The following is a 25,764-nucleotide window of genomic DNA, read 5'->3' as shown; positions in this document are numbered from 1 at the left end:
GGCTGCCTTACCCTGGAGAGATGATGGGCCAGTGGGGAGGGGAGGGGGTATTGATTTGAAAAGAGGTCTTTAGGAGTTGGGCCTTGAGGACTTGCGAGCTGGTTAATTTTCGGGGAGTTCAGGGAAGGAGAAGTGTCTGGAATGACTCAGATTTCTGGCTGGCCAACCGGTTGGTGCTGATACAGAGATGGGGACCTCAGGAGGGGAGTAAGTTTGCGGGAAAGATGAATTTGAAGTGCCAGCTGTCAATCAACCGCTAAAGATTAAGTCAGGGAGACTGAGATCCTGATAGAAATGACCCAGAGAGGGCAGGTGACACCCACGTGGGTGTCCCAAGTCCCCGCCCTCATTCAGGAGCCTTTGGCCTGAGACAGGGACCCAGAGTTGCCCTCTGGTCTGCACGTAGCACGGAGCCCGGGCTGTCCTCCCAGGGGTTGACTGGTGAGGGGGCTCTCCTCAGCCCACCCTCACAGTGGCCTTGAAAACCCCCACAGGCGTCTCCCTGGGGATGGAGGGGAACCACTGCCCTGGACGCACACTGCACAGGGGCACGGTCAGAAAGAGGTCCCTGCTCCCTGTAGTCACTCCTCTGAGATCTGTGAGTGACGCCAGGGGACACTCACCCCTGAGTCCAGGGCCACCAGGCAATGGTCACCCTGCGGGAACCCCACCCCAGCAACTGCCCAAGGAGGAGATGGAGAGCCTGGATCGCAGGGGGACAGCCCTGCCCAACCCAGACCCTGACGCTCATGTGTAGGGGGTTGTGTGTAGGGGTGTCTGGGGGCATCGTCTGCCACAGTGCCCGCACCACCCGCAGAACGGGACTCTGGAGATGCAGGGACAGTGGAGAGAAACGCAAACAGCATTTACTCACCAGATGCAGGCAGCTCACTGAGGTCCCATAACAGGTGGGCTGTGTTTGGGGTCCACGGGGATGACAGCAGCCTTGCAGAGGGCCCCCTGCATCTTCCCGCCTGCTCACGTTCAGGTGGTGATGGGAAGAACCCTGTGTCATCTCGTCCTCTCTCCATGCACGGCCCTTGGCTCTGCGCCCTCTTGGAGCCTGGAGGCCGTTCAGTCACGTTCCCTGAGCATCTCTGAGGTGTGAGGGTCTCGGGGTGTGAGATGGGGGCCCGCTCCTCGCCTGCCGGCGGCTCGCTGCCTGGTTGGGAGACAGATGGACCAGCATCTTCTCCCAGGAGTGGAGAGATGGGCTGGAACAACGTTGGGAATGTTTGGGGGACCCCAGGAGGGCGGGGCTGAGTCAGGGCAGGAAGGAACCGGGCCTGGAGGGTTCGCTAGGCTTTCCACAGACAGAGGGGGAGGAGGGGAGGGAGCACAGGGGCCGAGGCAGAATTCCCGTTTGGAAGTGGCACTGGAGCCCATGCCCTGCTGACTCTGCACCCTCATCCTGTCTTGAGAAATTCTCACCGGGGTTTCAGAACAGCTTCTCAGAGGCCCTGCGTGTTAGGTTGGGTAAACCTCAAAGAAGTTCTGTTCTGCTCGCCAGATGTGCAGAGACAGGAACTCAGAGAAGTGTCAGGAGATGTAGCAAGACAAGCGGACACATCGAGGCAGCCCTGATGGCCTAGTGGAGAAAGTTCAGTGCTCTCACTGTTTCGGCGGCCCGGAGTCGGGTCCCAGGTGCAGAACCACACCACTCGTCTGTCAGTAGGCACGCTGGGGCGGTGGCTCACATAGAAGCACTAGAAGGCCTTACAACTAGAATATACAAGTACGGACTGGGGCTTTGGGAAGGGAAAAAGAAAAAAAAGATTGGCAACAGATGTGACCTCAGGGCAACCCTTTCCCAGCAAAAAAAAAAGAAGAGTGGACACACAAGAAGGTTCTAGAATCAATTGAGAACAGAGTGGGACCCTGTTCCTCCAGAAAGGGACAAAGGCGGGGTCATCTAGTCTGCACTCCGGGGCAGCTGTGTTCACCTTGTGTCTCTTCTCTGTCGCTGTCTCCACCCCCGCCCCAGCCAGGCCATCCGGGAGCTGCAGGAGGAGGTGTGGCTGTACCGTCTGCGGCTGGAGGACAGCCCGCACCAGCCGCCCCAGGGCAACCCAACCCGCCCAGTGTCTGTGCCCGACCGCCCAGCCCCGGCCCGGGACCCGCCAGCGGAGTCCTCCGCCGCCTGGGGCTCCCACTATGGCAGGTGTGTGACCCCAAAACTCCCTCCCCTGTGCCCTGATGGCGGGAGAAGAAGGTAGGCTTGACCGGCCTCTGGGGCTCTCCCCAGACATGTGGGTTCAAGCGCAGCCACACCCCTCTCTCACTCATTCACTCCATCTTTCACTCACTCTGACATTTGTTTCCTGTGTAATATTTGATGCATCAAAGAATATATTGAACATACATGTTAATAATAAAGCTGGATACAGTGAATATCCCTCAACTCTCCACCCCACTCTGAGCTGGAATATTTCTAGACTCTCTCCCTCTCACCCACTCTCTCAGTCCTCATTCATTTATGATGATGACTTATAAAATCAGCTCACTTCTTTTGAGTGTTTCTATGGGAGGGCAGTAGGTTAAGGGATTTGTGGACATTGTTTCAATAATTCTTCTAACAACCTTCTGAGGTAATTGCTCTTCTTATCCCCATCTGACGTATGAGGAAACTGAGGGTCTAAGAGGCTCAGAGCCATTTTCTGTGATTCTGACTCTGGGGTCTTTGGTGTGGACTTCTGTGCTCTCTTCCTCCCCCTGTGTTATAAGCACCTCTCTGAGGGGCCTTCTCGGTGCTCAGGGTTTTTTTGTTTCTTTGTTTTTTCTCTTTTTTGTTGTTGTGAAATTTTTCTTGTACATTATTGTTTGTCAGTCACCATATAAATGCCCCCCTCCACCCCTTGTGCCCACCCCCCACCCCCCTTGCCCCTGGTAACCACAAAAACATTCTATCTGTTTGTGTGTTGGTTTTCTTCCACATATGAGTGAAACCATACCGTGTTTGTCTTTCTCTTTCTGGGTTAGTTCGCTTAACATAATACCCTCCAGGTCCATCCATGTTGTTGCAAATGGCACGATTTTGTCTTTTTTGATGGCCGAGTAGTATTCCATGGTGTATATATACCATATCTTCTTTATCCAGTCATCAGTTGAGGGACTCTTGGGTTGCTTCCACATCTTGGCTATAGTGAATAACGCTGCAATGAACAGAGGGGTGCATAAGCCTCTTTGGATTGTTGATTTCAGGTTCGTTGGGTAGATATCCAGTAGTGGGATAGCTGGATCATAAGGTATTTCGATTTGTAGTTTTTTGAGGAATCTCCATAGTTTTCCATAGAGGCTGCACCAGTTTGCATTCCCACCAGCAGTGGATTAGGGTTCCCATTTCTCTACATCATCTCCAGCATTTGCTGTTTTTTGTCTTGGTGATTATAGCCATTCTAACGGGTGTAAGATGATATCTCAGTGTGGTTTTGCTTTGCATTTCCCTGATGATTAGTGATTTTGAGCATCTTTTCATGTGACTATTGGACATCTGTATATCTTTTTTGGAGAAATGTCTGTTCATTTCCTCTGCCCATTTTTTGATTGGATCATTTGTTTTTTGTTATTCAGTTGTGTGAGTTCTTTATATATTATAGAGATTAACCCCTTGTTGGATATATGGTTTGCAAATATTTTTTCCCCACTGGTAGGTTCCCTATTCATTTTGATCCTGGTTTCATTTGCCCTGCAGAAGCTCTGTAATCTGATGAAGTCCCACTTGTTTATTTTTTCTTTGGTTTTCCTTGTCTGAGTAGACATGGAATTCAAAAAGACGCCTTTATGGCTGATGATGAGTAGTGTACTACCTATATTTTCCTCCAGGAGTTTTATAGTTTCAGGTCTCACCTTCAGGTCTTTGATCCATTTTGAGTTAATTTTTGTGTATGGTGAAAGAAGGTGGTCTACTGTGATTCTTTTGCAAGTGGCTGTCCAGTTTTCCCAGCACCATTTATTGAAGAGACTTTCCTTTCTCCACTGTATGTCCTTAGCTCCTTTGTCAAAGATTAGCTGCCCGTAGATATGAGGTTTTATTCTGGACTTTCAATTCTGTTCTGTTGATCTGTGTGTCTGTTTTTGTACCAGTACCATGCTGTTTTAATTACTATCGCTTTGTAGTATGTTTTGAAGTCCAGGTTGTGATGCCTCCAGCCTTGTTCTTTTTCAGGATTGGTTTAGCTATTCAGGGTCTTTTGTTGCACCATATGAATATTAGTATTCTTTGTTCTATTTCTGTGAAGAATGTCCTTGTGATTCAGATCAAGATTGCATTGAATCTGTAGATTGCTTTAGGTAGTATGGACATTTTAACTATATTTATTCTTCCAATCCAAGTGCATGGAATATTTTTCCATTTCTTTATGTCATCATTGATTTCACTCAATAATGTCTTATAGTTTTCACTGTATAGGTCTTTCATTTCCTTGGTTAAGTTTCCTCCTAGATATTTTATTCTTTTTGCTACAATTGTAAATGGCATTGTCTTCTTGAATTCTCTTTCTGTTAGTTCATTGTTGGTATATGTAAATGCAACTGATTTCTGTAAGTTGATTTTGCACCCTGCCACTTGGCTGTGGTTATTGATTATTTCTAACAGTTTTCCAATGGATTCTTTAGGGTTTTCTATATATAAGATCATGTCATCTGCAAACCGTGAGAGTTTCACTTCTTCGTTGCCTATTTGGATTTCTTTTATTCCTTTTTCTTGCCTAATTGCTCTGGCCAGAACCTCCAGTACCGTGTTGAATAAGAGTGGCAAGAGTGGGCACCCTTGTCTTGTTCCTGTTTTCAGAGGGATGACTTTCAGTGTTTCCCCGTTGAGTAGGATGTTGGCTGTGGGTTTGTCATATATGGCCTTTATTACGTTGAGGTACTTTCCTTCTATACCCATTTTGTCAAAGAGTTTTTATCATAAATGATGTTAGATCTTGTCAAATGCCTTCTCTGCATCTATTGAGATGACCATGTGGTTTTTATTCCTCATTTTGTTAATGTGGTGTATCACATGGATTGATTTGCAGATGTTGAACCCTCCTTGTGTCCCTGGTATAAATCCCACTTGATCATGGTGTATGATCTTTTTAATGTATTGCTGTATTCGGTTCCACCATATTTTGTTGAGTATTTTTGCATCTATGTCCATCAGAGATATTGGTCTGTAGTTTTCCTTCTTAGTATTGTCTTTGTCTGGCTTTGGTATTAGGGTGATGTTGGCCTTGTACAATGTGTTGGGAAGTGTTCCTTCTTCCTCTGTTTTTTGGAATAGCTTGAGGAGGATAGGTATGAGATATTCTTTGAATGGTAAAATTCTCCAGAGAAGCCGTCTGGTCCTGGACTTTTATTTTGGGGGAGGTTTTTGATTACTATTTCAATCTCTTTACCTGTGATTGGTCTATTCAGGTTCTCTATTTCTTCTTGATTCTGTTTTGGGAGGTTGTGTGAGTCTAAGAATTCATCCATTTCTTCTAGATTGTCCAATTTGTTGGCATAGACTTTTTCATAGTATTCTCTTAAAATCCTTTGTATTTCTGTGGTATGGGTTGTAATTTCTTGTCTTTCATTTCTAATTTTATTTATTTGGGCCATCTCTGTTATTTTCTTAGAGTCTGGCTAAGATTTGTCAATTTTATCTTTTCAAAGAACAAGTTGTTAGTTTCACTGATCCTGTCTACTGTTTTTTTTGGTGTCAATTTCATTTATCTCTGCTCTAATTGTTATTATTTCTCTCCTTCTGCTGACTTTAGGCTTTGTTTGTTCTTCTTTTCCTAGTTCTGTTACATATAGTTTAATATGGCTTATTTAAGTTTTTCCTTGTTTCTTAAGGTGGGCCTGTATTGCTATGAATTTCCCTCTTAGGATCTCTTTTGCTACATCCCATATGAGTTGGTATGGTGTATTTTCATTTTCATTTGCCTCCAGATATTTTTTTATTTCTTCTTTAATTTCTTCAATGACCCATTTGTTGTTCAGTAGCATGTTGTTTAGTCTCCACATCTTTGTCACTTTCCCAGCTTTTTTCTTGTAGTTCATTTCTGGCTTCATAGCCTTATGGTCAGAAAAGATGCTTGATATGATTTCAATCTTCTTCAATTTATTGAGGCTTGCCTTGCTTCTCAACATATGGTCTATCTTTGAGAATGTTCCATGTGCACTTGAGAAGAATGTGTATTCTGCTGATTTTGGATGGAGTGTTCTATATATAGCTAAGTCCATCTGGTCTAGTTTTTCACTTAGTTCCGCTATTTCCTTGTTGACCTCTGTCTGGATGATCTATCCATTGATGTAAGTGGGGTGTTAAGGTCTAGTATTATTGTGTTGCTGTTAATATCTCCTTTTAAGTCCATTAATAGTTACTTTATCTACTTTGGTGCTCCTGTGTTAGGTGCATATATATTTATAACTGTTATGTGTTCTTGGTGGAGTGTCCCTTTTATCATTATATACTGCCCCTCTTTGTCTCTCATTGTCTTTTTTATCTTGAAGTCTACTTTGTCTGATATAAGTATGGCAATACCTGCCTTCTTTGGTTTGCCATTAGCTTGGAGTATCATCTTCCATCCCTTCACTCTGAGCCTGTGTTTGTCTTTAGAGCTGAGATGTGTTTCCTGGAGGCAGCATATTGTTGGGTCTTTTTCTTCAATCCATCCAGCCACCCTGTGTCTTATGACTGGAGGATTCAATCCACTTACATTTAGAGTGATTATTGATATATGAGGGCGTAATGCTGCCATTTTATCATTTGTTTTCTGGTTGTTCTGTATTTCTCCTGTTGTCTCGTGTATTTTGGACTTCCAATTCAGGTTGGTGTCTCTCTATGATGGTTTTCTCAGTTTTCTCTTTAGTTATCATTTGTGTTTCTGTTCTGACTATTTGTGTAGTGGTTACGATGAGGTTTGTATAAAAGATCTCGTAGATGAGATAGTCCATTTCTGATAGCCTCTTATTTCCTTAGTCAGAGCAGTTTCCATCCCTAGTCAGAGCAGGTTCCATCCCTCTCCTCTTCCTCTTCTCAGTTATTGTCATCATAACTTATTCCATTTTGTGTTGTGAGTTTGTGGTTAAAATGAAGTGATTATGTTTATTCTTGATGTTTTCCTCCCCTTTATCTTTAATGTTATCATTAAGTATTTGCTAATCTGTTCTGATCGAGAGTTGTAATTTTCTCATTTTGTCTGCCTATTTATCTCCTTGCTGAAGGCTTTGTAAACTCTTTTTTTTCAGATATGAGGGCCTTCCTGATCATATCTTATATGGAGGGTCTTGTAGCGATGAACTCCTTCAACTTTTGTTTATCTAGATAAAGTTTTATTTCTCCATCATATATGAAGGATATTTTGCTGGATAGAGTATTCTTGGATGAAGGTTTTTTCTGTTTCAGAATTTTTTATATATCATTCCACTCTCCCCTAGCCTTTAAGGTTTTTGCTGAGAAATCCACTGGGAGTTCCTTTGTAGGTTATTTTTTTCTGCCTTGCTGCCATTAATATTTTTTCTTTGTCATTGACTTTTGCCAGTTTTACTAACGTATGCCTAGGAGTAGGTCTTTTTACATTAATGTAAGTTGGAGTTCTATTAACTTCTTTTACTTGTAATTCCAGCTCCTTCACCAGGTTTGGGAAGTTCTCACCTATTATTTCTTTGTACAAGTTCTCTGCTCCTTTCTCCCTCACTTCTCCATCTGGAATACCTATAATCCTTAGGTTGCATTTCCTAATTGAATTGGATATTTCTCAGAGAATTTCCTCTTTTTAGTCTTAGTTATCTCTCCTCCTTCATCTGAAGCAGCTTTATATCTCTATCCTCTAAACATCTAATTCTATCCTCCATAATATCAGCTCTGTTATTAAGGACTCCAGATTTTTCTTTATCTCATTCATCATATTTTTCATCTCCCACATTTTTGTTTGTGTGTGTGAGGAAGATCGGCCCTGAGCTAACATCGGCCAATCCTCCTCTTCTTTTGCTAAGGAAGACTGGCCCTGGGCTAACATCTGTGCCCATCTTCCTCCACTTTATATGGGACACCACCACAGCATGGCTTAACAAGTGGTGGGTCGGTGCACGCCCGGGATCCGAACCGGCGAAACCTGGGCCGCCACAGTGGAGCATGTGCACTTAACTGCTTGCGCCACTGGGCCAGCCTCTCGAACTTTTTTTTTTTTTTTATAATTTTATTTATTTATTTATTTCTCCCAAAGCCCCAGTAGATAGTTGTATGTCATAGCTGCACATTCTTCTAGTTGCTGTATGTGGGACTCAGCCTCAGCATGGCCAGAGAAGCGGTGCGTCAGTGCGCACCCGGGATCCGAACCCAGGCTGCCAGCAGCGGAGCCCGAGCACTTAACCACTAAGCCACAGGGCCGGCCCTCGAACTTTTTTGATTGGTTTTTCTTTATAGTTTCAATCACTTTTGTGAAGAATTCCCTGTGTTCATTAATTTTGTTCCTGATTTCATTGAAGTATCTTTCTGAGTCCTCTTGTAACTCATTGAGTTTTTTTATGATAGCTATTTTGAATCCTCTGTCACTTAGATTGTCAATTTCTGTGCCTTCAGGACTGTTTTCTGGGTGTTTGTCTTTTTCTTTCTTGCCAGGAGTATTACTATGTCTTCATACTATTTTATGTCGTGGATTTCTGCCTTCGCATAGTGATAGTATCTGATCACAGATTCCACCTCCTGCCACTGGGTGGGGCAGTAGGTGTGTGTTCTGAGTCCACCATGATCCCTGTCCACTGTGTCTGTCCAAGCCTGGGCCACTCCTTGGGACTGCAGTTTCCCTGTGGGCTCTCCTACCAGATGGAAAAGCGACCCCGGGAGGGCTCAGGGCTGCCACCGCCTGCTCCCACAGTCCTAGCGAGATACGGTCCCCCCTTCAGGGTGGCAGCAGTGCTATGGGCATTGGCGGCAGCTGGGAACTCAGTTGCTTGGGCCCGTAGATCCACCGCCATCTCCTCCTAGGAAGTGCCAGCCATTGTGCACGGTGGGTGGGGCCTCCCTACCGGGTCTGAGCCCAAGCCAGTCCCTGGCAGCCGCAGCGGCACTGTGGGCTCTCCCATCAGACAGGAGAGCGATCACCCAGGGGCTCAGTGCTGCCATCACCTGTTCCCGCTGTCCTGCCAAGGTGCGCTCCCACCCTCAGGGCCCCAGCGGTGCTGTGGGTGCTCCAGCTGGGAGAGCAGTTGCATGCAGGAGGCTGCCAAGGGGCCAGAGAGCACTGACCTATCTTCACCACTTCCCCAGGGCTGGTCCGTCCACCCTCAGAGGTATAGCTGCGTGGATCTCTCAGGGGTCCTGATGTGCTGTGTGGGTATCCTTCGCTGATCAATGAATGTCCATTTAGTTGTAGTTTAAAGGTGCAGAGACAAAGGGAAACCGCTCACTCTGCCATGTTGCTAAATCCCTCTCGCTTTTAATTTAATAAGGTTTAATTTTTAGAAAAGTTTCAGATTGATAGAGAAATTGACCAGATAGTACAGAGAGTTCCCATGTGCCGCCCCACACATATAGTTTCCCCTAGTAGTAACATCTGACATTAATATGGTACATTTGCACAGTGAGTGTACCATATTAATATTGTATTATTAACTAAAGTCCGTCATTTATTTGGGTTTCTTTAGTTTTTCCCTGAAGCCATTTTTTTGTCCAAGATCCCATCAGGACACCACACACACTTAGTCATCACGTCCCTGTAGGCTCCCCTGGGCTGTGACAGTTTCTAGACTCCCTGTGTCTTTGATGACCTGACAGTTCTCAGGAGGACTGATGGCCAGGCTCGTGGATCTGGATGGACTATCAGTCAGGACAGAAAAGACGAGCAGTCCAGGCAGACGTGGGTCAGGGTGCAGAGTCAGAGCTCCCTGGAGTCCTGTGTCCCACTTCTTAGTGCTGTGGCCTTGGTCACCCTACCTCCTCTGAGCCTGTTTCCCCGGCTGTGAAATGGATCATAGTCTCCATGAAGCACAGCTGTGTGCAGGGTAAATGAGACACGTGGCAGGGACCACTTGAGATGTTTGTGGAGTTTATGGGGCACGATCCCCTGGTGCTCATTGTTGTATAAACTGCAGCTTTGTCATCAGCAAATACTGATGCTGCTCAATGTTGTCATCAGTAAGAGGACAAATGAGTAAAAGCGGCTTCAACACGACAGGGTTGTGCAGGTCAAAAACAGCCTGGACCCTGGAATTGGGAGACCTGTCTTCTGTCCCGACTGTCACCAGTTGGTTCTGTGCCTCAGTTTCCCTCACCGTAGAATGAGTCCGTGGGGAGTCCTCTTCAATGGCATGTCATCAGAAACCGGTGTCTGGGACCACGAGGGGCCAAGAGTCGCCGTGAGGGCTAACTGGGTGGGAGCAGAGGCTCAAGGCCTTCAGCCTCCAGTCCCCGGTGAGGACTCCCGCCCACAGTGCTGTTTCTGCTTCTGAGCTGAGTGTGGGCGAGTCGTTCAGGAACCTTCCGCTCCACAGACTAGGAGAGCCCATCCCCCATGCACAGGCCTCCGGTGGAGGTGGAGGAGACACCTGCTGTGCCCCGACTCACTGGGCAGAAAGCTTTTCCCTGGAATTTGATGACCGGGGATAAAGCTCTGAGTGCCCAGGGGAGCTGTGGGTCTGTCGACTTCCGAAGCTGTTCCTTGTCCTTCCAGGCTCAGGCCTGTGGACACAGCCAACCAGGTTCCTGTCCCCAGGTCTCGATGGGCCATGGGGAAGGGGAACGGCCCCGGGCTTTAGTGCCTGACGGATGGCCAGTGGGAGCCCTATAACCTTGGGGGGAGTCCCGTTGCTCATCTGGGCCTCATTTTTTTCCTCTGTGAAATGGGTCGTGGTCAGGTTTAAATGAACTAATGCATGGAGAGCCCATTGTACACAGAAGGTGGCCAGTAACCATAGCGCTTCTGACGCTGCTAGAACTGGGGCTCACGGAGCCCTAAAGTTTGTCCAGCGCCGTCCGCGGGACTGAGCATGCCCAGTGGCTGAGGCCGGTGCGTCCTTTACAAGGATGAATGCGCCTGTGCTGCCACCTGCTGGTCAGCCGCCGTATAGCCCATGCGCCTGAGGCTTTCTAGCCAGGAGGGTTTTTTGTTTGGGTTTATTTGGGTTTTTGTTTTTTGTAGCTTTTGTCCTAGCGGGAGTTTTGTGTAACTTTCTGACCATTCCGGTCATCAAATTATCAGAAGGTCGGGGTGTGTGGGAACCTAGTAGTTAACACCAGATCGTCCCTGAGGGAGGGAATTGCATTGAGAAGCCCGTTTATTTGGACCAGACGACAGGTATCAGCATCTACTGGGAGCTAATGGGCTCTGGGTGTGACTCTAGCCCTGCCCTGCCAGCTCTCTGACCTGGGCCTTAGGAGCTGCCGCTCACAGAGCGTTTACCGTGGCCAGGCCGCGCACAGAGCTGTTACCTGGAATTTCCTGTGGGATCTCCCCTGGGAGGTAGCTGAATATGGCTGTCTTCAGTGGGGACACAGAGCCTGGAAAGAAATAGCTTGTCCGGGGTCCTGCTGATGACGGTGAGCATCTTTTCACGTGTCGTTGGCCATTTGTGCCTCTTCTTTGGACAGACGTTGGTTCAGATCCTGGCACAGCCTGTCTGTCTCACTGTACAGAACGCAGGGTAGAGAGGGGAGGCTCGGGAGTAAGACTAGAGTTTACAGTCGGCCCTGCAAGATGCCCCCGAAGGACTCCAGCCAGGTCCTCATGGCCTCATTCCTGCTTTATTTGGGCGAACTCTTCTTCACCCCCCTTCCTCCTCCTACACATTAGTCCACATCACAGGGGCCACCACCTCTTCTTGCCCATTGTCAGTTTCCTTGACCCTACACTTGATGGCTTGGAGGAATGCAGGAGTCACTTCCTGGAGAAATCTGAGCTGCATCTCGTGTCTCGTCAGCCCATTGTCCCCAGCGCTTTATCACATCACCCACATTCCTGCAGGACCAGGCTGGGAAGGGCACCTCTCCACCTGCTCCTTGGGGGAGGGGACCAGACCTATCAGTCCTGCAGAATCCTAACTATTATTGTCACGTTCCTCCAGTCCCCACACTCGGCAATGGGACTACCATATACTATGTCTCCCATGAAGGGTGTTTGTATGGAGCCTGGGGAGATCCTGGTCTCCCTGAGCTCTGGCTCTCGGATCAGAGGCTCCAAGAAGGGGCGGGGTCCGTGTTTTCCATTCACCACTGTAACCCCAGGGCCGAGCACACCGGCTGGCCCGTGTACATGGTCAGTGAATATTAAATGAACGGGTAGACTGAACTACTCGTTCTTGAGCACCTGTTCTGTGTCAGACACTCCTGGTTATCTTCCTTCATCCTTCCAACACATCCCTCCAAGTAGGCATTTGTTATTCCCATTGTAGAGGTGAAGAAACTGAGACCCAGAGCAACAGGGCCAGGGGCCCAGCTGGGGCTGAGAACGGGCTGATTCAAAACCCATGTCCTTGGCTCCACCCGCTCTCGGGGCTGATGACAGCTGTCCCCTCTCTCCTCAGCTTCTATGGGTCTCCAGGACCTACCTCAGCCCACCCCACCCCCGAGGGGCCCCCCCACAGTCTCCCCCCAGCCGACCTGGTGTCACCGGCCCTCCATCTGGCTGGACCTGGGGGACCTGGAAGAGCTGCACCAGGCCCTGAGCCGAGCCGTCCAGGCTGCCGAGAGCGTGCGGCCACCACCTGGCGGATGAGCCGCTCCCTGTGTGCCAACCTGCCCCAGGCCCCCGGCCTGCGGGGCTTCTGCCTCTCCTGACCTTCCTCGGGGCAGAGAGACAGAGGGCAGGCAGGGGGCAGGCCACCCCCTGCTGTCGCCCAGCCAGGAGTCGTCTGTGCCCTCCTGAAGGCCCTGTGGACCCTCAGAGGAGGTCGCCTCCAGACCAGGGTCTGCCTGCTCCGTCTCGGTGTTCCCAACCAGAGGGGGCGTCGGCCTGGTCATCAGGAGACGTCGCTGCCCAGGGCACAGCCCCTGGAGGAGGGGCAGGGACCGAGGCCGCCTTCTGTCCAAATGCAGCCTGTGGGGTCTCCTCGTCCTGCGCATGTCCACCTCCAGCTAATAATATGGATTTTATAGACAGACAGAGTTTTCTAAACTGAGGAGTGTTCCTGGTCTTGGACCCTCCATAGGAGGCCAGAGAAGAAGGGACAGGGCCAGGGTCTCTGGAGCAAACCTGTCCACTGCCTGTGACAGCCGCTCCGGAGGAGCCGTCTCTGGGAAAGCCGTGGCTGGGCCCTTTCTCCTGGTGACTGGAGTCCGTGGGGCACGTCGAGGCCATAAGGACGTCTTAGGATGTCGCCCCCAGGGTGCCGTGCACCCAGCTTCTCCCTGGTGGGAGAACTTTCCCCTGGGCCTGCTGGGATGGAGACCCCCACGGTGGGCCCGGGAAGCCGTCTCCCACGTCCCTCTCAGTCCCTCATCCGAGACCCCGCTCTCTCCCTGGATCCCTGTGGAGTCTGGCTAGTGGCCGGCTACCCGCCAGGACCCGGTCTGTGGCCACGAGCCCAGGCCATCTCCTGCCCCCCACCCTGTAGCAGCGCGTACCTCAGCTTTTCCGGAATGTGTGTGCAGCGATGATATGTGTGTATTCGAGGTATGAAAATCTATTTTTGTTAGGAGGGTAAATGAAGAACAATGAATATTGATCTCAAAACATGAAAAGAAGGCCAAAAAAGGAAAACGTTCCCAAAGCCGCCCCGTCTGTGCTGTGTGTCCTCAACTTGTGTCTCTAAAGTCAAGTGTCGGGGGGAGGATTGGACGCCAAGCCTCCCCCAGGGGACCTGCTGGGGACACATTTCCAGACTCTGCCTGCCTCCCTCTGGTGGCGTCTGTGTCTCCCACTTTCCCCTCTGCCTGTCTCAGAACCGTGAACCTTTCGACTGGAGGGGCCTCCAGGAGAGGCCGTGTCAGCAAGTGCCTTTTATTGCAGCCAGAGATGGTTTGAGACACACGGCAGATTGGCGTCTGCAAAAGCACGAGCCTAGACTCTCTCTCCAGTGCTCCTTTTAGTAGCAAACAGCACCCACAGCTGCCATTCACTGAGCGCCAACCAGATGCCCATCCTGGAGCTGAGTACTCGGCGTGGCGTCCCCTCACAGTGCACACACCACCCTCCAGGTTCCCACTGTGTCCCCACTGTATGGATGAGGAGACCGAGGTTCCGGGGGGCTCTCTGCCCGCATCACGATGGTCTGCCTCCGTGTCCATATCCTTGGTTACTGTTTTTTCTTCCTAAATTTCCTTGATTGTTTTCTCCCCAACTCCTCCTTCTTCTTCCCTTGACTTTTTCTCCCATCTTCCCCACCTCCCGGCTGACTTGCCCCTCCCTGCCCACCAGGACCCATTTCTGTGTCATTCTTCAGCTGGGCCTTCTCAGTCGGGTTGAAACAGCCTCTTGCTGAAGCTGACACTGAGGTGGGAAGATTCCTTCCAGGCTCTGAGCCTCTGGTCCACACCCTTCTGGGGGCCAGGAGGCTGTTCCGAGAACGTCAGGATGGGAAGGGGGAGCCCGAGGCGGGGCCCCGGGCACAGCGGTGACTCCAGCTTCCAGAAAGGATGCTGCAGTCTTGGGTCTGTGCAGCCCGCTCTTTGGCGGGCGTTGGCGTGTGAGCCCAGGACGGGCATCAGGGCGGGGTGAGGGTCCTGTCCCTCTCGATGGCTTAGGCCCTCACAGGCAGAACTGCCTGAGAAATTCAGCCCCGGCTCTCCTGCCGCCTGAGTGGTGCCCGTTCCCTCACGTGGCCGTAAACAGGAGGCCCTCAGGTCTAGAAGGAGGCTGGCCTTCCCTGCTGGACTCCTGTTCGGGTGCTCCTCAGTTCTCTTGATGCCACGCGGTGGGCCTGCCTCACGCGTGGCCCCATCTCGAGGGCTCCAAACACACGTGCACGGGGGCTGGTGTCCAGGGGCCACCCTGGCCCCTAGGTGTCTCATCCTCCTTCTGGGTGTCAGGTGGGCCCCTGAGGACACGTCATGGAGACACACGGCCCCTCGGGCCTAGGCCCCAAGCCCCCGCGTCTCCCCGTGTCCGCCCTGCCCTGGCCCAGGCCCCCGCCTCTTGCCAGGATGCTCACAGCAGCCTCCCCTGTGGTTCCTGCCTCCGGTGCAGCCCCTCCCCGCTCGCCTCCCCAGACGGCCACGGTGGTGTCTGCAGTGGGGTCCCTCGTGCTTGGTGCCACACGCCCGAGTCCTCCCTGCCCCTTTTCCACCTGAACTCCTCCTTGGGGTCCTCTGCCTCAATGTCCCTCAAACGTGTCCTCTCAGATCCTTGGCCTGCAGCAGGAACAGCAGGCAGTATCAAGTTCCTGATCTTTCTGGACTGGTTCAGATGCCCCTTCCAGGCAGCCTGCCCAGACTTCCCCGATACAGAAGGAACCACCCCCGTACTGGGCTCCCACAGCCCTGTGCACGTGGTCATCTCTCCTGGCACGTGTGCTGGGGGTCCAGCGGGGCTCTTCCAGCCGAGGGCAGGGTCTTATCCAGGGGTGAGCCAGGGCTCAGCTCAGGGCAGGCTTCAACGTGAGTGAATGAGTGAATGAATGAGTGAATGACAACTGCCCGTCCCAAATGCAGAAGCTTTATTGGTGCACCTGAGGCACAGAACAGAGGTACCAAGGGTGGGCAGGGTGAGGGTGCCCCAACGTCCCCACGGTCCTAACCCTGTTCCGCGTCCTCCTGGGGCTCCTCATTTGTCTTCTTCCTTTCCTCCTCGTGCTGCTTCTCCAGCGGCCCACACTGATCCTGCAAGACGGGGAGAGGAGAGCATAGTGACTGGAGGACAGCGGGTCCCCAGGGGGAAGATGGAGTGACCTGTGGACTGTGGCTCCGGCCCGGCTCTGCCACTTCCCAGCTGGGTGACCTTGGGCGCGTCACTTTCCCTCTCTGAGCCTCAGCTTGTTTTCCTGTAAAAAGGGGCCTCACACCCTTAAGAACAGCTGGCGTTTCCTGAGCCCTTATGACCCGCCAAGCCCGCGCACTGACACTCTGGATCCCTCACCCCCATCTGCAGATGGTGCCACTGAGCTCAGGGCGGCCGTGTGGTCCCCGAGGTCTCCCAGTCGGGAGATGGGGGGCAGGCAGCAGGCCAGGGAGCCACCCCAGTGCCTGTGCTCCTCAGCCCTTTCCCAGGGTTCCCGGGGGTGAGGGAGGATTTGTGCCACTGGTGGTCGCAGGAGGTGACCTCAGGGGACAAACCGATGGACACGTTTTATGTGAATGATCATGGAAGTGTGTCATCTACATCCACAAACGTGTACCCAGCTCGTCCACTCTGGAATCTCAGAGATTGTCTCCTAGGACAGGACCAAGTAAAGCTTTCATTTATGCAGGTTTAGGGAAAGGATTCAGGAGATGCTCTCAAGGGAATTCTCAGTCAGAGCAACAATCGGGACGCTGCTCCTGGACCTGTGCAGCCTGGGGGACACTGAACCACACCCCAGCTCCCCTCGCGCGGATTAGAAGCCTGGGCTGCGGCAGGCAGTTGTAAATGCTAATGCCTCGCGTGTCTCTTTCCCGTGTTCCCACCGCCACACCTCGGGCTGCTGTCACCTGCTGTCAGTCTTTCCAGTCCCCCCACCTGCCCTGGCGTCCTCCCTGCTTTCCAGTGACTTCTCCTCCTGGGCTCTCGTCCACCCCCGTGGGCCTCTGGGAAACTCAGCTGTCCCCGCGGTGAGGCGGGTGCTTCAGAGTAGGATATCCTGCCTCACTGTGCAGCCTAGACTGGCAGCTTTCCCTCTCTGGGCCTCTGGGGCCGCGCAAGGTGGGACCCCCCTCGGGGTGGGCACTGCCCGGCCCCCGTGCATTCACCTTTTTCACATCAGCGTAGATGATTTCCGACTTATCCAGGCCCTTGCACTCAATGGCTACATGCAACACCTTCAGTTGCTCCTGGGTCACCTCCGGCTTGTCAGCTGCAGGAGTGAGCAATGGGGCTGGGTGAGGATGCTGGGAGGCCTGTGTGGGCGGCCGGGGAAGGCTGGGGTTTTGGGGTCAAGCCCCAGGAGTGGGTGGTCCAGGGGCGAGGTCTGGGTGGGGTGGGAGGTGGAGGGGTCCCTACCATAGAGGGACAGCGCCACATTCTGCTCATCGTCCAGGTCTTGGGCCAGCATGTAGATCTTGGGGTCCGCGGTCAAGATCATGCTGGCAACACGTTCCTTGTCCTTTTCTGGAGGAGGAAGACTCTGGTGAGACCACGGGCATGGCACCGTGGTTCCCATCGCACAGGCGAGGACACTTGTGTGCCCAGGGCCACACAGCCAATCAGGGAAGGCCAGGGGCTCATTTGGGCCTGCGTCCCAGCTCCTGCTGTGTTGCCAGGCCTGCACGGAGCACGTCACTCGTGTGGGATCAGAGGAGCCTTTCTCTCTGTTTTACAGATGAGGGAAGTGAGGCCCGAGCGGAGCCTTGGGCTGCTACCTGCTGTTGGTTCAAGTCCATCGGCATTTGTGTGCTCCTACTATGTGCCCTCTCTGCAGTGCTGGTGGGGACGTGGGTGAGGTCACTGCCTGCACAACACACAGGCTGCCACCCTCAGCTCGCAGAGGATGAAGAGTGGATGAGAGAGAGGCGGGACTGAGCCAGCCTTGGGTTTGAATCCAAGTTCTCATTGCAAGCTGTGTGACCTCAGGGAAACTACTTGACATCTCTGTTTTTCTGTTTCCTCATCTGATCCTGTAACGTCCTCCTTGGGTTGTTTGTGAGTAGTAAGTGGGTTAATTCATATAATGTGTTTCAAAGTGCCTGACACGCAGTAAGAACTCAAAACTGGTGGCCGGTATTAGTGATTATCGCAGTGTGCAGGTGCTGGGATCATGGAGATAGAAGAAGCAGGCCTGTCCCGTATTCTCTGTGCCCAAAGCCCCCAGGGCTTTAGCCCCAGCGCCCATACTGTAGGCTGGCCCACCCACGTCCTCCCCCTTCCACACAGCAGCTGTGTGCCCGAGGGCTGGCCCTCACCACGTTTGGATATGGTCTTATTCTCCCGGTGGACGTTCAAGATGCTGGATTCATAGACACAGTGGTTCCCACTAAAGCTCAACAGAAGGAGGAGAAAGGCAGTAAGTGGGTCAAGGAGAAGTGGACCATCACCTGTCACAATCATCAAGGCAGGAGTCAAGGGCAATTGGAGTCAGCCCTCCCCATTCCCGGGATGGGAAGGCCGAGGCCGGGACGGGGGAGGGACTTGCTCAAGGTCTCCTGGCAGCTAGGGGCAGAAGCCAGAAGCGGGGCATGGGGGTGAGGGTGTGGGGGTCTCACACGGTCAAGTACTGTCGGAGCTCTATTGTGTCCTCCGTGTGGTTGAGGGCAAAGTAAAAGAAGGCCGCCTGGAAGGTCTTAGCTGCCTCCTTGAACTCAGGGTTGCGGGAGGCTCCTGCGATATAGAACCACTTGCCAGAGAGCTGGGGAGAAGCCAGGAGCAGGTGATGGAGGCTGGGAGCAGGATCCCCGATGCGCCACTGGGACATGACTCTGCAGATCTCTCCTTCAGGTTGCAAACAGGGGACTGGGGCCCAGGTGAGGAGGGGCCGGGCAGGAGCTCACGCTGAGCATCAGGCGTCTCCCCGCCCCACCCCCGGGCGGCCACTCCTTGCCCAGGACAGAACTGTCCCTGCTGAGGGACCTGGCAACGAGGCTTCTGAGTTTGGAGGCTGAGGAATGCCTCTGGAGGCTGCTCAGAATTTCACCCCAGGACCAGGAGAGAAAGGGCAGAGTCAGGAGAGGACGCTGAGCACAAGCCAACAGGGGAAAGGGAAGCCCAGAGAGGGAGGCAGCCGCCCACAGGCCCAGCACTCACCCGGTCCAGGGTGGAATTGGTGAGAGGCGCCACTGTGAAGTTGGCACACACTGGGCTCCGGGCGTCCAGCAGAGGAAGGAGGCTCAAGACGGCGAGGGCCCAGGGCAGCGCCATGCCGAGACGGGTCACCGGGAGCCAAACAGAGCTGGTGGCTGGAGGGTGCAGTGACCTTTATAAGGAGCTGTGGGCAGATGTTACACAATCCAGCGATGGGGAAATGCCTTACACACAACCTTCCCTCCTTCCCTGAAAGCCAGCTGTAGGCAAAGCCTCCAGCCCAGGTCTGATGTGGGTCCCTGACCTGGAGGGTTACCAGGGCCTGAAGGTCTGTCTTTCAAGGCCAAGGTGGGTGTGGGCTGGCCAGATATTTGTCAACATGTAGATTTCAAGAGGTGGGCCTCTCAGCAAGCTCTCGTTTTCATCAATTCCTGTGCCACTGAGTCGAGAGAGACCCAGCCACAGATCAAATGTTGAAGGCAACTTAGAGCTCCCAGGCTCCAGTGGGGAGTGGGGGGATGGGATGGGGGAGAGGGAGGTGGTGGGGGAGGGCCAACAGGGATTCAGTTCAACTGAGTGTGGTGACAACTGTGACAGAGCAGAGTCCAGAGGGGCCTGTCGGGGGAAGAGGGAGAATCTCCCTCTGCCCTTTTCTTTAAGGTTTTTATGGCTGGCCAAATAATCAACAAGACAGGTTAGCAAGAGAAAATAATACCAAGTTTAATAATATGTATACATGGGAGAAAGCAGGGACACTGTGTTTTTTAACACAATAGCAGAAATTTTTGTCTTAAATACCATGTTTAGCCAATGACAAAGGAGGATGTTGGGGGTGGGGGGAGTCAGTTACAGGAGATTACCACTAAAGCACAGTAAACAAGAGTAAGGTTATTATGCAGATTTAAGGCCTCACCTTCCACATTGATAAGCCTCTAGAAATGAGGCCATCCCCCCCTCTTCCCAAAACAGAGAGGGAGATACTTTTATAAATGGAGATTTTTCTTATAAATGTAAATGATTGTCTGGCAACTCCTGGCAGGGCCATCTAGAGAATGTGGCCAGAGAGACAGAACTTCTGATAAGAGGGGCTTGTTCGTGCCTTTTCTATTGTAACCTCCATCCTACATTATCTTTACAGCCATCATGATAGATCTGTTCCAGGAAGGAGCCACCATGTCAAATTCATTAGGCAGTTAGTGGGGGAGGTCAAATGTCCCTAGAGAAACCAACCAAGGTAAAGAGATACATTTCAGGGTGGCCAAATCTTGATCTCCCACAGGCCCTACCCAGTCCCGGGGGCAGGGACGCTTCCCAAAGAAGGGGTCATCCACTCTGAATGTCTATTTCCAGGGAATGTCTTACTTGAACCATCTCCCAACATCCCAAACAGGAAGTTATCCTCATGTCTCTCCACCCCCTGCTGTGCAAGCAGGGAGCTGCCTCTCTGGTCACCAACACAACCCCATCCTGGAGAAGCGCCCAGCACATGGAGCCTCAGTACCCACTGCGGGTGAGTAATTCCACTGCCTATTTGCATCTCTACTGAGGGGTCAAGTCTTCATCCACATGAATACATACTTTCAAAAAGAATACTTACGAGGGCCAGCCTGGTGGTGTAGTAGTTAAGTTCGTGTGCTCTGATTTGGAGACCCGAAGTTCGTGGGTTCAGATCCCATCCGGCACCTACACACCGCTCATCAAGTCATGCTGTGGCAGCGACCCACATACAGAATAGAGAAAGATTGGCAACAGATGTTAGCTCAGGGCCAATCTTCCTCACACACACAAAAAAAGTATTATTACAATGTGCTTACCATCTTGTATTCTTATTCCTTTCATATATTTTGAATAATTGTTCATGTTTCAGTGTAGTTGGTAGTTGTGATTTGAATGGATACATAACCTTTCATTCGCTCATAGATTCTAAGTGACTGAATCATGTCCTCTCTTTAGATCTACAGCATATTGTTTTATGTTTTCCAGCTTTATTTAGATATAATTATCTGTAGCATTTTATTCTGTGATTTTTTTTCCTCTGTTGATAAGTGTCAGAGAGAGACCAAATTGCTTTCTAGAATTACTGTACATTCAAGAGAGAGAAAATCATATGTCGAGTGTAAGACTTTAGCGTTATTCAAAATAGCCAAAACCTGGAAACAATGCACATGTCCATCCATAGGAAGTGCAGAAACAAATTGTGACATTTTCATACACTGGGATATTACTTAGCCATAAAAAGGAGTGAACTACAGATACATGTAACGACGTGAATGAATCTCCAAAACAATACACTGAGCAAAGGAAGCCAGACTTCATAGAGCACATACTGTAGGATTCCCTTCATTGAAAGTTCCACAAGAGCCCAAACTAATCTATAATGGCAGAAATCAGATTACTGGTTGCCCGGGACAAGGAGGAGGGTTTTGTTGCCAAAAGGCCCGGAAGAGCTTTCTGAAGCAGATGCAATGTTCTATATTTTCATGGGCGTTGTGAGGACACACACAACGCACATTTGTAAGAACTCATCGAACTGTAAACCCACACTGTGTACATTTCATTGTGTGCCAACTACACCTCAACTAAGTTGATTTAAAAAAACTCTCCCCAAAACAGAGAAAACTCACACAGGACAAATCGAAGAACACTGACGATTTTTAATGCTGTGCCAATTTGGCGATGTACAAATGAGTCTCTTTCTCCGCATTCTGGCCAGAACTGGAACTTCCCTTCTTTTCTGTCTTTTTGGCGGCTCGGTTAGTGTTCTGAATTTGCATTGCTCCAGTGTGAGTCTTGATAAGTGACTGGAGTTCTTCAGGAGGGAAGCGCGCAGGTGAGACAGAGCGTGGGGCAGAAGGACCTGGAAGGTCTGTGAGGTGGAGCATGTGATGGCCTCGGGGTGACCAGGGCTGGTGCTGGAGAGCCTGGTGGGAATCCGAGCCTGCAGGGCGCGGGAGCCAGGCTGAGGAGTCGCAGAGAACCAAGCAAAGAGCAGAGTTTGGTCTGTCTTTTGTCATAAAGCAGTTCAGCTCTGTCCCAGCCTGCAAGCCTCCTGAAGCAAAGCCACAGACAGTGAGCCAGATATAATAAGAAATATATATTTGGTCTCTACCTCTGTTTCCTGGCACACAGCTCCTAAAACTCTTGGAGTCTCCAAAGTGCTAAGTATCTTTTTGTATGCTAAGGAGATAGGCAGAGGCTGGGGGCTCCTGGACAGCCTGAGGATGGGGGCAGGTTACCACATAATTAGAGGGTTGGAACTTTCAGCCCCACTCCCTGACGTCCTGGAAGGAACTGAGGCTGGAGATTGACTTGATCACCAATGAATGGCCAATGATTTAATCAATCGTGCCTACATAATAAAGCTTTCATAAAAATCCTAAATGACGGGGTTCGGAGAGCTTCCACGTTGGGGAACATGTGGAGCCGGGTGGGTGGCCCCTCCAGAGACAGCATGGAAGCTCTGTGCCCCTTTCCACCTACCTTGCCCTATGCATCTCCCCTGACTGTGAGTTTGCATCCTCTTATAATAAACTGGTAATCTCGTAAGTAAACTATTTTCCTGAGTTCTGTGAGCTGTTCTAGCAAATTGCCAAACCCGAGGAGAGGGTTGTGGGAACCTCTGATTTATAGCCAGTCGGTCAGAAGCACAGGTGACAACCTGGACTTGTGACTGGCGTCTGAAGCGGGAATAGTCATGCGGGACGGAGCCCTTAACCTGTGGGATCTGATGCTATCTCCGGTTAGTGTCAGAACTGAATCGAATTGTAGGACACCCAGTTGGTGTCTGGAGAGTCAGAGAATCCCTTGGTGTGGCAGAAAATCCACACATTTGGTGGCCAGAAGTATTGTGAGCGGGGCAGAGAGAAATGAAAGTGTGAAAGATGACGTGGGTGGGGCCATATTAAAATACGCCAGAGCAGCCATTTCAGGGGAATTGCCTTGCACGTCTTTTCTTTATCTTCCAAACTGGACCAAACCACCAACATTCCAAAGAAGTCCGTAAGGACCAGAATATCCTGTCTGTCAGGACTGATCGAACCGGACTTTGCTCATGGCCGAATCGCCAACCAATTAATGAAGGACAAGTGTAGCCTTTTGCCTGATGATCGAGCCTCAGGCCAATCTCTGAATTACAAATCTAGCCTTACCTCATCCAGCACCAATGAACTCTTCTTTAACACAACTCACCTCATCATCCCTTTTTCCATAGAAACCCTGAGCCCTCTCCTGTAATCGGGACATTATTTGGGTTTCTACCAGAGTCTGTGCTCCATGAAATGTGATTCTTTGATCCCAAATAAAGGCTTTCCTCTTAAACTGGTTTCTGTTTTTGTAGGTTGACAAAAGTTTCCCTTACAGTGAGTAAACGGAGTGCCTCTCCTCGGAAGGGGTGGGTGGGGGTCCTCACCACCCTCACTGTCACTCAGGCTGCCCCTTGGGGGTCTCGCTGTCCCCCCAAGAGGCTATCCAAGTAGTTCCTCCAAGCGCACCCAGCACTCACCCTGACACAGTACAATTTTCTTGATCTTCTTCCATTTCAAAGATGCTTTAGTACCTCTTTGGGTTGAGGTTCTGGGCAGCCCTCCCTAGCCCACCACCCTATCTAGCTCTGGCACAATGTCCAGAGAAGTTTGGCAAGAAAGAAAGAGACAGAAAAGCAATCAGAGCAGAGTAGGATGGTGAGGAAGTGTTGTCTGGCTCTACCCCTTGCTACCTGTGTGACCTTGGACAAGTTACTTAATGTCTCTGTGCCTCAATTTCCCTAACTATAAAATGGGGATAATAATGGTACCTACTTCATTGGGTTGTTATGAGGATAAAATCAGTTCACATTTGTCAAATGCTTGTTAAGTGAAACCAGCTTGCTTCTAAGTGTCCGTCTGTGATGATTACCATCGCCGTCGGTTTCAGGACAAGCTGGAGTGGGGAGGAAAGAAAGACTCCTGCATTACATAAACATTATTTCAGGCACTGCAGGCTCCATCCCACTTCTACAGATATCAAAACGCAAAAATGTGTCTGTAGAAGGTTCAGGAAAATATGATATTTTCTCCATTAGACAGATGAGGAGACAATGGCTCTGAGAGGTAGGTGAAATGGTGAAAAAAACGAGGTTTAGACACTCAGGGAGATGCGCCCATCTGAAATGATTCATTTCGTGAGAAAGCCACTTAATACAAGTTTCTTCCTCAAAGCTGGGCCTGAGCTGTGTCTGATGACCAATTTGTGATTTTCTGGGTGAGCAGCCACAGAGAATACATGAACAGAGCAATTGTCCTAATTAGGAACTTTGTGTCAGGGCCGAGGAAGTCCCCAAAAAGAAGATTCGCTCAAGTTCAAATCCTGTTTTTGTGATCCTGGGCAACTTATGTAACCCCTTTGGACTTTGGTTCCATCATTTGACGAGCCAGCGTACTAACACGTGACTCAGGGGTTGTGTGTGAGATGAAAACACACCACACTCGACACGGCTCCTGGTGCGCGTCCAGTGCACAGAAACGGTAGCCGCTGTTATTTTGAGTGGTGCTATTATTGGGTTGAACCATATGAGACTGTGGATTTTATAGGTCAAAAAGCAGTTGAGGAGCTGGCCTGGTGGTGTAGTGGTTAAGTTCACACGCTCTGCTTCGGCGACCCGGGGTTCGCAGATTTGGATCCCGGGCACAGACCTACACACCTTGTATCAAGCCATGCTGTGGCGGCGTTTCACATATAAAGTAGAGGAAGATGGTCACGGATGTTAGCCCAGGGCCAATCTTCCTCACCAAAAGAAAAAAAAACCGTTGAATATCATTCAATTGCATACATTTCACCCTCTGTCATCAAACAATAGCTCTGTCTCTGGTTGGCAAGCAGGGAAGGGCATGTGATCCCCGTTTTGCAGAGGGAGAAACTGACGCCCAGAGAGAGGGAATGACCTGCCCAAGGCCATGTCCCAGTCAGGAAGCTGGGACAGGAATCCACCTGCCAGACTCTCCCCTCCTTGTCTGCCCCTCCCTCCCTTTCCCAGCCCCGGGCTGCCTGTCACTGTGGGATGTGACTGTCCACAGCTGTGGCTTGGTTCACTGTGGACATGTTACTGCACCAGGTCCGTTTTTGCCCACCGTCCAGAAAGCCAATCACCGAGATGATGAGATTGCAGAGAGAGAGGGTTTATTAATCACAAGGCGGCCAAGTGTGGAAACGGGAGACTGAATCAGCTTCCGAGAAATCAGGGACCCGGGGATATTTATGGGGTGGGGGGCAGGGTGGTCTGAAATGATGGGCGGTGAGGAGAGATGAGGTAAGGGATGATCTGCGCAGGCGTAGACAGACTTCACGCCTCCTCGTAGGAGGCATCTTCACAGAATGGCGGCATTAGCCTGCCCTGAGGCTGGGGTTCCAGCCCCTTGATGTCAAAAAGTCGCTTATCGGACACACGTCTGCACGGGCCCAGTTGATGGGTAGGTGGTCTCAGTCCAGCCTAAAGCGGACAAGGGGTTCAATTCCTGAAAAAAATAGCTCAAACCCCCATCACCATGGTGACCCAGGCTCCAGGGAGATGTCATCTACAGGAACCTACTGGGAGTCAGAGAGCATATTGCCCAAACAGCGCAGTTAACAATGGGTAGGTTTATCATGCAGATTTAAGTCCTTGCCTTCCGCCTTCCCGTTGTGATAAGTTTCTAGGTAAGGCCATCTTCCCCTTCTTCCTGGTACAGGGAAGAAGATACATTTACAAATGGAGATTTCCTTTACAAATGTAATTGTCTCTTACAATGGGCAACCAGAACTAAGAATGGGTGTAGCAAGGACCCTCCAGATACCCGGAGATGTCTCCTGTGATGGCCTGTTCTGAGCGCAGGCCTCCCATCCCAAACTCCTTTGGGTAGTTAGTGGGGGTGGGGGCCAATTCTGATACCCCATCGTTACTAGCTGCTTAATCATCAATGGCTAACTGTTTGCCAGTTTCAGAAAGAGCAAACACAGGCCGGCCCGGGCTGTCCCTTGGAGC

At 50.8% G+C, this 25,764-nt stretch overlaps 1 protein-coding gene across 1 annotated transcript; it reads right to left on the bottom strand.

The window, feature by feature from the left end:
• Nucleotides 1–15,543: 15,543 nt before the first annotated feature.
• On the bottom strand, nucleotides 15,544–18,949 carry LOC131393691 (alpha-1-acid glycoprotein-like). The gene is made up of 6 exons (XM_058524742.1): nucleotides 18,774–18,949; nucleotides 18,236–18,378; nucleotides 17,936–18,006; nucleotides 17,037–17,144; nucleotides 16,787–16,890; nucleotides 15,544–15,721 (listed from the first exon to the last, which is right to left on the bottom strand). The coding sequence occupies exons 1-6, from the start codon at nucleotides 18,885–18,887 to the stop codon at nucleotides 15,635–15,637; spliced, it is 627 nt and encodes a 208-aa protein (XP_058380725.1). The 5' UTR covers nucleotides 18,888–18,949; the 3' UTR covers nucleotides 15,544–15,634.
• Between the last annotated feature and the right edge of the window lie 6,815 nt (nucleotides 18,950–25,764).

This window comes from Diceros bicornis, chromosome 28, assembly GCF_020826845.1.
Source record: "Diceros bicornis minor isolate mBicDic1 chromosome 28, mDicBic1.mat.cur, whole genome shotgun sequence".
Lineage (NCBI taxonomy): Eukaryota > Metazoa > Chordata > Mammalia > Perissodactyla > Rhinocerotidae > Diceros > Diceros bicornis.
The sequence above is the reverse complement of the archived record's forward strand: the minus strand, read 5'-3'. Positions and strand labels throughout refer to the sequence as shown.